At 33.9% G+C, this 13151-nt stretch overlaps 1 protein-coding gene across 4 annotated transcripts in view; it reads right to left on the minus strand.

Moving 5' to 3' along the window:
* LOC128222986 (sushi, von Willebrand factor type A, EGF and pentraxin domain-containing protein 1-like) overlaps nt 1-12824 on the minus strand; it is a 28308-nt gene extending 15484 nt beyond the window's left edge. The window contains exons 1-5 of one of the 4 annotated variants that reach the window (XM_052932205.1): nt 12581-12815; nt 4552-4681; nt 3825-4386; nt 2429-2599; nt 197-373 (exon numbers count right to left, since the gene is read on the minus strand). In XM_052932205.1, coding sequence (XP_052788165.1) covers nt 197-373; nt 2429-2599; nt 3825-4386; nt 4552-4677 — 1036 coding nt within the window. In that variant the 5' untranslated portion in view covers nt 4678-4681; nt 12581-12815. Of the gene's footprint in view, nt 1-196; nt 374-2428; nt 2600-3824; nt 4387-4551; nt 4682-6537; nt 6643-12580 lie in introns of those variants that run through there. The other 3 variants (XM_052932206.1, XM_052932207.1, XM_052932209.1) reach the window with 3 other exon arrangements.
* Nucleotides 12825-13151: the final 327 nt, after the last annotated feature.

Raw genomic sequence — 13151 nt, forward strand, 5'->3', positions numbered from 1 at the left:
AGGCCTTAATTAAAACCATAAGCACAACATTTAAAAAAAATAAAAAAATGAACGCTTAATCATAAAACCAACCGTACCATATAAAATAATGCATTTAAAAGAAAGAAAAACACACTGAAGAGAAAACACACACCCAAGACGTCTAATAGAAAAAAAAACATCATTAAAAACGACTAATATCACAAAGTTACGTTACGTTCGCATGTGGGAGGATCTTTGGGGCTCCATTCCATATCCGTTCTGCATAACAGCTGCGCGACACCAACCATCTCGTATCCGGTGTTGCACGCGAATTTCGCAAACGTTCCCACCTCATAGTTAAAGTCCATCCGTTGTCCGTTGTCTGGCGTATTCAATGCCGGACAGGATTTTACTGCAGACATAATAATGATTATTATATAATGAAAACTACTATCAAAGACATCCCAAGCAACCCCAAACAAAATAAGCCCTGATTTAAAGGTAACAGTGTCATGTATTAGCCTTTGTATTAAAAGTTTAACAATCTAAAACAAAAGAGACCTGGGTTGGTATTTAATATTCATCTTAAATGAAAATTATGGTCATAAATCAATGACTTCATTCACTCTACTGGTCAGTTATTAATAACAAGTATTCCGACTAGCTACATCGTTCTTAGATCTAATTAAGACCAATATTAAATACCAACCCTGGTGTATAGGTCACAGTATTATGTTTTAGCCTTTGTACTAAAGTGTACTTCGCTGTTCGTCCTTCGTCAAAAGTTCTTGTCTGAGAGTCAAAGCACAGTGACTGTCTAACGTCAGGTGTAAACTTCCTTGCTGAGTGTGGCAGAAACTGTGTTTAACATTTTAAAAAAGGCCTTAAATTTTATATCAACTTTATATTCATGCTTTTAGTTTTTCACCTGACGATTAGCCATTGATCTATATATTATTAAACATGTATTAGAACATATATACGTTTTCCTTATATGACTTTCTTGAATATCTAGTTAACGGGTCCCATATTCTCGAAACTTCGTAAGCTTAACAAGCTTCAATAACTAATTTCAAATAGTCAAAAAACGTACTATAATTGAATTTTAATTAACGAAAAATGGTTTATTGTGATAATCATCACGACAATTATTTTCTTAAGTATCCAAAATATTAAGGAAACAATGATTAAGCATATTATTGAAAACAAACATAGTGAGCTTATCTTAATTCTGATATAAGAGGAATTTTCGAGAAACAGAAGCCGGAACATTAAAGTAATATATTTAAGTTAGTTAAGTAATTGAAGGCTTGTGCAGTACATCCATTTAACCATTTAAGAGAACGCCCCCGAACTGTCAAACTTAACAAAACAATCATAAATGTTAAATAGTAATGAAATCAGCAGTTCATTACAGCTTATGCTTAGGTTTACCGCATATAATGTTCTAGTTGTCTATTGTTATCACAATTTATAAAAATCAGCTTTGATTTGCGGGCTATTTTTCGCAAACTGATACCACAAGTAATTACTACTACACTAAAGTGCAGACAAATTTATTTCCAAGGAAGTATAAATGTAGTAATTAAATGGTATACTCTGAAACCCCATGTTAAAGCTTTACTTTGTTCCATCGAACATGCACATAAACAAATTAGTTCACTTTTACATTAAATACACCGCATTTTAGAGACGAAGTTCGCTATCCTTTTTTATAAACAAATATTCTTTTCATGTACTTGTTTTGTGCATTTTTGCAATTATCAGTGTTTTGTTCTCCCTTTAATTTTGCTGTTTGAAACCTACCATGAAACAAATGACATTAAAATCCATTTGAACAATTCATGGCGAGAAATTTAAATTTTAAGTATGAATTATGCACCAGTCAATCGTAACAACGGCTTCCCCTGGTCTGGGGGTATACCGGGATAGCTGAGGTAATGGACCGTGTTTTTACCTTCCAGGTGGCCCACAGTGCCGGGTGAATGCGGTGATTTATCTTTGCGCCAAAAAAAGCGGGGATTGGGCCTACATAGGGTACCTTGAATGCGAGGGGGGGGGGCATTTGATCAATGTGACCATGGCGACAATTCCCCCGAATCTTAGAATGACAAAACATGTACATACATATCAAGTTTGGCTGTATTAATACTTTTTCGTCTAAAGTACGTTCAGAAATAATTTTAGTATTGGTATTTACTTAATAAATACAGATATCATAAAAACAATGTATCCAAACAATGTTTTATTACAAATATTTGTTGCATGTTCAAACTTTTACAGGTTTATAATATGAAACACTTCGGCTAAGCCTCTTATACTTTCACGACAATATCGATTTGAAAAACTAATAGGTAAATGAATAACCTTAAAAAAACAGAAATAATAATTGTTTTAAAATAAAATGTAACATGGTAGTTACTGATAAGAGACTTTAAATTGTGAGAATTCACCAAAATGAACTCACGTGTACAAAACTCGTGAATGATGCATTCCTCTGTATCTGTATCATTTCCAATGCAAATTCCATCAGTAACAGGCGGGTGTACATCACAAGACCTGTGTCTACTTCTGCTTCCGCTTTGACATGACTGAGGACAGTCGGACCATGCAGACCAACCACTCCAGGAACTGTGAACTAGATAGATAAAAGCTATATTTTACGGAGGTGGTGCAACGCAGGTCCTGAAACTACGTCGGACCATGCGGACCAGTACTAAATAAGGAAATGGCATGATTGTCTACGGATGTTGGGCATGGCAGGTCATACTTCTGCTGCCCCTGTCACATGACTAAGATAGAAAACCCATGACGACCAGTTATTACATACACTTTGAACTAAAAAGAGAAAATAACAATAGCAGGCGGTGGTTGTGCAACGCAAGTATTGTTACTTATGCTGCATAAAGGACATAATGACAATATCTCCATAAACTTTGACATCGATAAAGAAATAGAGCAATAGTTAACGGCTATGTGACTACTTCCACTGACCCATGTCAAAATGTCTATCCCGACCAGTCACTACATTAACTAAATAGAACAATATAATAAATCGTCAATTGATAAATTCAAACGCGGGTTAAAATATTAAGTAAATGTTGTTGTGCAGTACTGCTACAATACATGATTATCGACACTATTTATTTGACGTCTACGTCAATATAAATTTGACGTCATTTCCAAACAGTTTTTTTCAGTTATATGGCCTGTCTTATGCAAATGATGAGTGGCGGAAACTTTCTTCTCATTCGCCGTCTATGACATACGAGAAAAAGTAATAAAAATGTCCTTTTGCATATTTTTAAAGTTGTGACAGCTTAAATGAAACAACGTTGAAAGTGCTTGCTACAATAAGAAGCTGTCCTGGGTATGTGTGGTCTGCGTTGTTTATTTTTATTTCCGTATTACTTATAGTGTCATTTTAAATTGTGTATAATTATTCATATTCACGTGTTTTTCTTTTAAAACAACGCTGGCTGCGATCATTTTGGCATAACTCGTATAAATTATCAAAGTCGTATACAAATGACTCCTGATGTATCTTTGACCTGAGCCGTTTTAGAAATGTAGAAGTACCAGCGTTACTTTATCTTCAAAGAGCCTGCTTGTAAAGGTCGATATTACATTGCATGTCCTAAATATTCTCTACTCATGGCATATTAAATAACGTAATGACATAATGACTGATTTAACCGTGTAAAGAACCATACCATACGGTACATTAGCTTAGCAAACCCATCCATTTATTTTTTATGAACATGTTCTATTCCTTCATCGTCCGATTTCATTGGCAGCCAACAATGTAATTGCTTTAGACAATTAGAAAATAACTATCCTGACGTAAGCTACGATTTACTTACGCGCCCTGATGGTGACCATAATACCGTCTTCTATTGTAGATCTCTGCTCATCAATGATCCCAACAACTTCATTTGCTTTGCCTATTAGCTTTTCAACCTTCTTTTCAAGTTCAGTTGTTTCGTTTTGGACACGTGCCCGTGTCTCATTCACGTCTTGAAGTATACTAGTTTTAAAAACTTCTAGACTTTCTGTTTCGTTGGCGATATGATCTCGGACTTGAGAATTTAGAGCAATCAATGTTTTATTGTTGTCTTCTATTTGCCCTACAACGTGCAGGGCCAACTTAGTTTTAAAATCAGAGCTGAGATTGCCCAAATACGTGAAAATATCAAACTTCACATCGTTCATTTCTTTTTTTTGTTTTATAAATGATGTTTTGTACATAGCGAGCGTGTTTTGGATCTTGTTTAATTCAGGTTTAGTATATTCTATAGAAGGCTCGTTCCTTGAACCGTTACTTCTAGTCAAAACGATATCGGTATCTGACTTATCAACAATTGATTCTAGCTTTGAAACTCTATCAGCTAGTGTATCAAAATATCCTTCAGTTGCGTCCAATCTCTGAAACGAGAACAATATGTTGACCAGAAGGAGTGTATGATGACAATATATACCTATTATTGCGTAAGACTAACTAGCTAGGGTCCACGGTCAATAACCTTAACAGGTCAGTAAAAAGACATATCGACCAAAACAGAAGTCTAGAGTAGTAAAATGTATACCTACCACCTCGACGGAGGCCTGAAAGGATTTCAGTTTCAGTTCCAATCGACGCTCCAATCTTTCAAATCTTCCCGCCACGCAGGTCTGCAGCACCATCATCAGCACAATGGCGGATGGTTGTAACCACATCGTTCTGTAAACATTAAATTGTCAAAATAATATGTTCAAAACAAATATAGCAGTTTTTTTTTCAATGTATCTCATTCCATTGTTTATCGATACTTTTATACTATTAATATATAACGACTGAAATATATCTAATGTATAAACGATTAATTATGTTCGTTGTTTTATTGAATACTTAAATATAATATTATTTCTATCATGTTTAATTCGAAAAGACGGGCAACTGCTTTATTACATTTTCTCGGTTATTCAATCAAATACGTTAATATTGGATCCGAGGGGTTCGAAGAGAATCTAACTATGTTTGATTTATTTTCTTGGAACAATATAACAATTAATTTCTGTGTGACATTTCAATTTTGGGAACCATAATAGGCGTTATTTTGTCCTATTTGACTGTATCATCTCTATCCCCGGTACTGTATTACACTCTGCATCATTGAGACCCTTAGACTTTTCGTTAGAAATTTTTCGAAATCATCGTTAATAATAAACAAGGCAGTTTTATTGGTGCCATATGAAACCTCTTCGGAAACAAAACTGTGTTATATTTAGTCGCAAAATCCTTTCATGACGTCAATACTTATCTTCTAGTTTGAAAATAATAAAATTTCAACCATGCGATTCTATAAGATGAACAGTTTTCTCTCATACCTCATGAATGTTTTTAACATTGAGGCTTATTCAATTCTAGGTACGAAGGTAATGTAAACGGAAGAAAGTACCGGGTTTGCCGAAGATGATTTGAATGAAAGACGTTTATGTTTTAGGCTTGTAATCGCATCTTAAAAACAACAAAGTATGTTCGTAAAATGTTCATTCAAATTTATCCTAAACCTAGCAATGTTTCACATAGTTAAATCAAAGTTACCAACACATAACATTTCGACCCTTTTAACAAAATGGCTTAATGAATGCCATAAGTGAGTTAATGTACGAAGTCTTGCTGCATATTGCACTGTGCATTTCACTGGTATTCGTCTAATAATACCATGTAAACGGCGGGGACAAGTACAGTGGGGTATTAAATGTCTACGAAAGCCCTATCTGTTAAAGAATCACAATAAAGGTGCAAGTATAAAGTTGTTTTAATGCATTATTTTGTTTAACTTACTGCTAGTAAAAAGGTTACTGTGAAACAATACAAAAAAGCAACAACAGTATTTAATTGATTTAATCATTAAAGTGAAATGAATTAAACATAATAATGCATTATTAATATGTTTTTGCATTGACTTTTATTGCGCCGCTTTAAGGGCTTAAACCACACAGACAGGCCTAAGCATGTTACAAGTCAACACAGACAAACAACACATGCGTTTATATAGTTCTTAACTAATGTAAGTAAATCGAAACTGGAGGTCGCTGGAGTTCAAACAGGTTTATGCACGTAATACGCCACTTTTATACAATTATATATGCTAGCTGAATCCATGCTTTTCACAAATACAATGTATTAAAGCTTTGTCACTGATTACAGAAATTGGAGCTTAATTCAATAGCTAAGGTAAATTTTATTTAAGAGTTTTTTTCAGAAGTTTGAACTGTCGAATTAATTGACCAACACTGATTACGGAAACTGAACTGGAACTTAATTCAATAGCCAGAGTAAATTTTATTTAAGAGTTTATTTTCAGAAGTTTGAATTGTCGAATTAATTGACCAACACATTCAATGGAATCATTGAGGTGTTTCAAAGGATAATTTGCTATACTAATGCGCTTAGGTTAAATATATATCGCGTTATTCAACTATGTACATATATACATCATTTATCATAATATTGATTGGAAATCTCTATGAATAACTGAAAATTCACGCTGCTTGTTCTATTTAAACATATATACTTATTTACAAAAATACCTGTTTCAAATGGGAACGATTACTACGCTTATCCAGTTAAAACCTTTGCACTCTTTAACAACGTTCAAGCACGCAGACATCCGCGTTTCTGATAGCTGGGACAAAACAGCAATCTTATTTACGCAGCTATACATTTCGAGCATAATCCTACGTTCGCATATGTTTTTTTTTTAAATGCCCTATTTCTTGCACACAGCAGCAGTTCACAGAACGTTAATCAACAGCAAAACATTTAGCAGTTTATCTACAAGACCCGTTTCCGTACGTTCAATATCGTAGCTGCAAAGTAATCTCTAAATAAATGATAGAGTATTATAGGTTTTGTTGAAATGCTTCGATATCGTAGTTAAATTTATTGTTGTTTTATGATCAATCAAATTCATTAAATCATCATTGATAGCTTCGAAGTTTAAGGCACAATGGTGAAAAAAGTAAAACATATGTGATTGTTCTGTTCGGGATGGTGTCTTCGCCTCTCACATTTATACGTCATTACTGGAATGACAATTAGAGATGTTTAAGGAAATATGAATAAGGTTTACTTTCCTTTACTTTTGTGAAGGCACACCGATCTTTTACTTCGAAATGTATTTTAATCAATGATACAAAATGAAGCTTCTTTATTTGTAAAGGGCAAGGTGTAATGAAACGTATACTGAATACAAGTGTTCTGGACAGTCCTGAAATAGCTATTGACGCGCTACATCGGACTAAGTCTCAAAGGAGTCCCGAACAGCATTGTGAGCACTGTACACTCCGTTCCATAGAATAAATGTACTTTTTATAAAATGCCATTGAGGCAGAAATTCGCTTGGAAAAAAACAATACTCTAACATAAAAACTATAAAAAAGTGTATAAAATTGTAAAGAGTTTCGTACCTAAAATGGTATGAAGTCATTTTTGCATATTTTCTCTTAAAATGACCGAATAAAACACTTACCTTTAACTGCGTTTAAACATCCTGAATTATATCAACGGATATCAAAGACGGTTACAAACTGTAACAAATACACCAAAGCCAAAGAAAACTATATAGCCATCAAAACAGTATATTTAATTGATCAAGGTATTTCAAAAAAGGTATTTTTGGCCAACATTAGATTGGTAAGTTTCGGGTTTTTTTCAAAACCAAAAAAATCATCGTTTATAAGCCAAAGTATTTAAAAGTTTATCATGTATGACTTTAGTCATTTATTAACCTTCAAGAGCATAGTTTTTTTCTTTTTGTTTTACTAGTACGTTTGCCTTTTTCGGGCGACTGTTTAATGTTTGAGTTCCTCAAAGAATTTAACGTGTAGATAATATAATCTCGTTTTAATCAACATTGTTTTGTGTTTTCTGACTGGTAAGACTTAAAATGTGGACATGACGCTTATCAAAGAATGTATTTTCTATGGCCAAACGAAATGTACCTCTGAGGGGAAACACCTGCATCTATCAATCATTAAACAGGAATATTTTTCACCAGTGGCTGCTCTGGCAGCAGACAAGATGATTACAAAATATCAGCAAGCAAAGAAATAAAAACCATAATTTCACTACAAAACAACATCTGTTTTGTATCAATGAAGGACCGGTTTTTATCTAAATATCTTGCTTTCTCGCTGTTCTCTTATTTGTTTAATGTACCAATTAGACTCTGTATACACCTAATCGTAAAACCTCTGTTATCGTTAAAGCTAAACCAATCGTTTGCGATGTCAAATATAATTTCGTATTTGTAATTGAGAGTTTAATTATTTCAAAAAAAATAATAATTAATTAGAGATATTTTATGTGTATGAAGGCTGTTTAGATTTACCGGGTGGACAAAAAGTTATTTTTTATAACTTACAACTTACGAGTGGCTTTATTTTACGTTCTCACTGTTTAGCTTCAGTTTGACTCACTAACGTTTTATATCAAATCAGACCCAGATATTCCTTATAATATGTAAATGCATTTTCCTGTATACGCAATTCATTGACCGTTCTGTGGCGGAGATCTCAGTGTTTATCGGACGGGTGATGTTTGTACGTGTGTATGTGATAATGTTTGTGTCTCTAGTTCAGTGTCGTTTGAGAATTTGTTTTGTGGCTCTAAATATGGTATACATTTGAATGTTTCCATTGCATAACTGTTTCCATTGTTGTTTTTTTCTGATACTCGCACGACCCGGTTTGAAACACAAAACGTAAGCAGTGTAAGTGAAATTTCATTTAGTTTAAACATTATAAACTTTACAACGACTGAGAAAAAAGTCCTGCTAACTTATACTTAGGCATTCTTGTTGGCACGATGTTGCGCGAGAGTGTGGTTTTGTGTTGTGGGGAAAACCGGAGTACCCGGAGAAAACCCACTTGGCGGATTGGTGACCACGAACCAAACTCACATGCGCCCAGGCCGGGAATCGAACCCGGATCGCCGTTGTGAGAAGCGAGTGCGCTAACCATTGCACTTACCGGACAACCGGATGCGACTTGAATTTTGAATACCGAGATGTGTATTATGATGCTTCCGACAAAGGCAAAATGCATAATTTATTATTATAATGCATTCCACAAAGACAAAATGTGTATTATGATGCATTTCCCAAAGATATTAAGATGCATTCCACAATGACAAATGTGTTTTATGATGCATTCCACAAATATATTATGATGCATTTCAGAAAGACAAAATGTATATTACGATGCATTCCACAATGACAAATGTGTTTTATGATGCATTCCACAAATATTTTATGATGCATTCAACAGAGACAAAATGTATATTATGGTGCATTCCACAAGGACCAAATCTGTATTACGATGAATTATATTTAGACCTTGTGTATATTATGTTGCATAACCGTTTATTATGATACATTCTACAAAAACGAAATGTATATAATGATGCATGCCAAAAGGACAAAATGTGTATTATGATGCATTCCACAAGGACCAAATGAATATCATGATGCATAAATGATATCACACAAACCAAAACATCTCTTAACGATACCAATGTTAGTGTATACAATTTTTTTTTATAAAAATATTTTATTTGCTTTTATTTAAACTATAATTTATTCCATTCTTGGGAAAACCTTTAGCTTTATAAAACATTACTTAATGAGAGGGTTTCTTCTTTTTTTTCAAACCAAAATTAGTTCTGACTCATAAGTTTAGTAGTATAGCCTTTTGATGTGTTATTTATCCCTCACTGTGGTCGTGTATTTAGTATACGAAGAGGCCAGTCATTTTCTAAGTGATGAGTTTAATGATTGAGTTCATTTGTGTACCTGTTTATATTTACACCTCAGCTTCCATTCCTTAAAATAACTGCCTTTCGGCAATTGCGTTTATCAATCGTTGAACGCAACATCTTCGGATATGTTCGGATTGCGAATACAAACTATTGATCTTGTTATTGTTTGTATTGTGTCAGCGGGTCCCGTAAAATATAAATCAACATTTTAGAAAGTGTGAATTTATGATATGTTAAATTTATTGCTGCCATAAGTGTTTCAATTTTACGTTTAAAAGTGATTTCAAGTGGTTGATCTTTTCTCGCGTTATTGTGATGTCATTTGAAAAAAAATGTTTCCGGTTACAGTCGTGTCGTTCTATTTACAAAATGGGTAAGAAAGGATAACTGAAAAGTTTTTTTAAATGAATAAAAGTTTCTTTTAACAATTCTTGAATGAAATAATGAACTATTGGTGTACATATAAGGAATGAATTGCGGGGTTGATGTCATGATCGGGGATATGAACGCAATTGGGCTGGTCAAAGTATGCGTGGAGTCCTTCGACTCCACACACATTGACCAGCCCAATTGCGTTCATACCCCGATACTAACACCAACCACGCAATTTATTCCTTAAATATTGTCAACGCAACATTTTAATATACTAGGAACTCTTTGTAACATAACATGTGTTATACGTTTAGAACACCTTATTCAAACGAACGCTTATTTGTTTACCTGTGTATGAAAATAATCTGGACTCAGGTCCTTGCTATGGCAACTGCTTATGATTATAGTTGCTTTTATGATATAATATTCACCTGACAGCCAATGTCAATCTTAATTCTATTTTTGTTGGGGGGGGGGGGACGAGGGGTCTAAATGAGAGGTTTACAACTGCTTGGTCGACAGAAGAAATACTTCTAACATTGTACAAATACAACTCATGATGCGAAGTTGATATCGTAGGATAAGTTAAACAAGAGGGCCAAGATGGCCGTTAAACGCTCACCTAAGCAAAGGGCCACAACTCTGTAATAAGGCATCAATAAAACTGTTGCAATTTAAACATATCTTTACTGATAATGATGACTTGTTTCGTATGAGTAAAGGGTCATGCAATGAAGCTACCTTTAAAGTTTAATTGAATTTGGCCTGGTAGTTTCAGAGATTTTGTTTAAAGCAAAACAGTAAGTCGGCCATTTGGTTGTTGTTTTTGTTGATCAATCTTAATGCCTTGTTGTATTTTTGTAGAGGGTCATGCAATGAAGCCTCCTCTAAAGTTTCAGTATTTTTGATCTGGTAGTTTCAGAGGAAATGTTTTTTTTTAAAGAAAAACAGGAAGTTGGCCAGATTGTTGTTGTTTTTGATCAATCGCGACTTCTTGTTGTTTTTTGTAGTGGGTCACCCAAGGAAGCTTACTGTAGAGATTCATTGAATTTGGAGTGGTAGTTCCAGAGGAGATTTTTTTAAAAAGCAAAACAGGAAGTCAGCCTTTTTGCTGTTGTTGCTGCTGTTGTTTTTGATGATCAATCGTAACCCATTGTTGTATTTTTGTAGATGGTCACTAAAGGAAGCTTCCTGTAAAGTTTTATGGAATCTTGACTGGTAGTTTTAGAGATGATGTTTTTAAAAGCAAAACAGAAAGTTGGCCATTTTGTTGTTGTTGTTGTTGATGCTGTTGTTGTTTTTGTTGTTGTTTTTAATCAATCGTAACTCCTTGTTGTTGTTTTTTGTAGAGGGTTACACAAGGAAGCTTTTTCCTATTAGGTTTCATTGAATTTGGACTGGTTGTTTCAGAGAAGATGGTTTATAAAGCAAAACAGGAAGTCGGCCATTTTTGTCGTTGTTGATCAACATTCAATGAATTTGGCTAGGTAGTTTTAGAGGAGATATTTTTTAAGCAATCGTTGACGGGCGGACGGACGACGGACACAGACCGATCACAAAATGCTCACCTTAAGTTAAATCATGTGCAAATAAGCAGAATCAGACCCTTTATCATCTAGGAATGTTTTAACATATAGGCCTTAACCCAAGTGCTCAAACATATCAGGTGAATTGCACCGAAAGTTAAACTGCAAAAATGATTGGTTTAACAGTAACAAGATAAAACTGTGTAACAAGTTGGATTGCTTGAAAGCTGCATAATGTTATTTCAGTTTTCATGAGCATTGTGTTAGCTGGAGAAATTCGATGTATACAGTTTGTCTTAACATTTTGCAATTATTGCTTAGTACGTAAGCCCGGTAATCTAATATAATTTTGGTATCATTTGAACAACTTTTGCTTTCTGTGGATATATGTAATTGGACAGTCAAAGCGTTCTTTACACAAAAGGAACACACCACTATTGTTAATTCATGTTCTAATTTCAAAAACTTTTTTAAACTTCTCTCTTACCTGAGGAGACTTCTGTTTAAAACTGTAAGATCGGATTATCCTAATTCATGAGAAAATTTTCTCTCTTCACTTTTTTTATGAAACTGGCTCAGGTATGTACTATTAAGGTATTCGTAATAACGTTAACAATAAGAAAGAATTAACACATAATTATTAGCCTAACACAGTTTTATTCAATGTTAAAAAAATGTCCACACCGTTAAACCCAATTAAATAACAATCTCCAAAGTAACATGTAGAGACCCCATGTTCGTTGATGCTAAACTGTGTCATAAGGTTGAATATTTCTCTGTTTACAACTGTGTGCTGTTATATATACCTTCTGTCACACTATTATTTTAAAAACATCTCTTAAACAATTTAAAAGTCACGATTGTTTTATAATAAATATATACAATAAATATCCTTACTAATATTATACAAACATACCTTGTCTAAATGGAAAATATCACTACGCTCTAACTTTATCCTATAAAAACCTTTTCACTTTTTCGCAATGTTCAAGTCAGCAGGCAGCCGCTCGTCTGATATATATATATATAAGAGCAGTCTTATATACGCAGCTATTTCGAGCTGTTGTGTTTTTGTTTGTAGATGACCTACTTCTTACACACTGTAGCGGTTTATCGATTATCAATCATAGCAGGGTTAGAAGAAACGTTTTCAGATGTTGAGTATCACAGTTATAAAGAAAGGAGTGAATACACGATATACACTAATACGTTTTCCTGAAGTATTTTGACCGCGAGGTTAAAATCATTTCCATTCTGTTATCAAAGAAACGTTTTCAGATGTTGAGTATCACAGTTATAAAGAAATCTGTGAATACATGATGAACACTAATACGTTTTCTTGAAGTATTTTGACCGCGGAGTTAAAATTATTTCAATTCCGTGATCAAAGAAACGTTTTCAGATGTTGAGTAACACAGTTATAAAGAAATCTGTGAATACATGATAAACACTAATACGTTTTCTTGCATTATTTTGACCGCGGAGTT

The sequence above is a fragment of the Mya arenaria genome, chromosome 17, assembly GCF_026914265.1.
Source record: "Mya arenaria isolate MELC-2E11 chromosome 17, ASM2691426v1".
Taxonomy (NCBI): Eukaryota; Metazoa; Mollusca; class Bivalvia; order Myida; family Myidae; genus Mya; species Mya arenaria.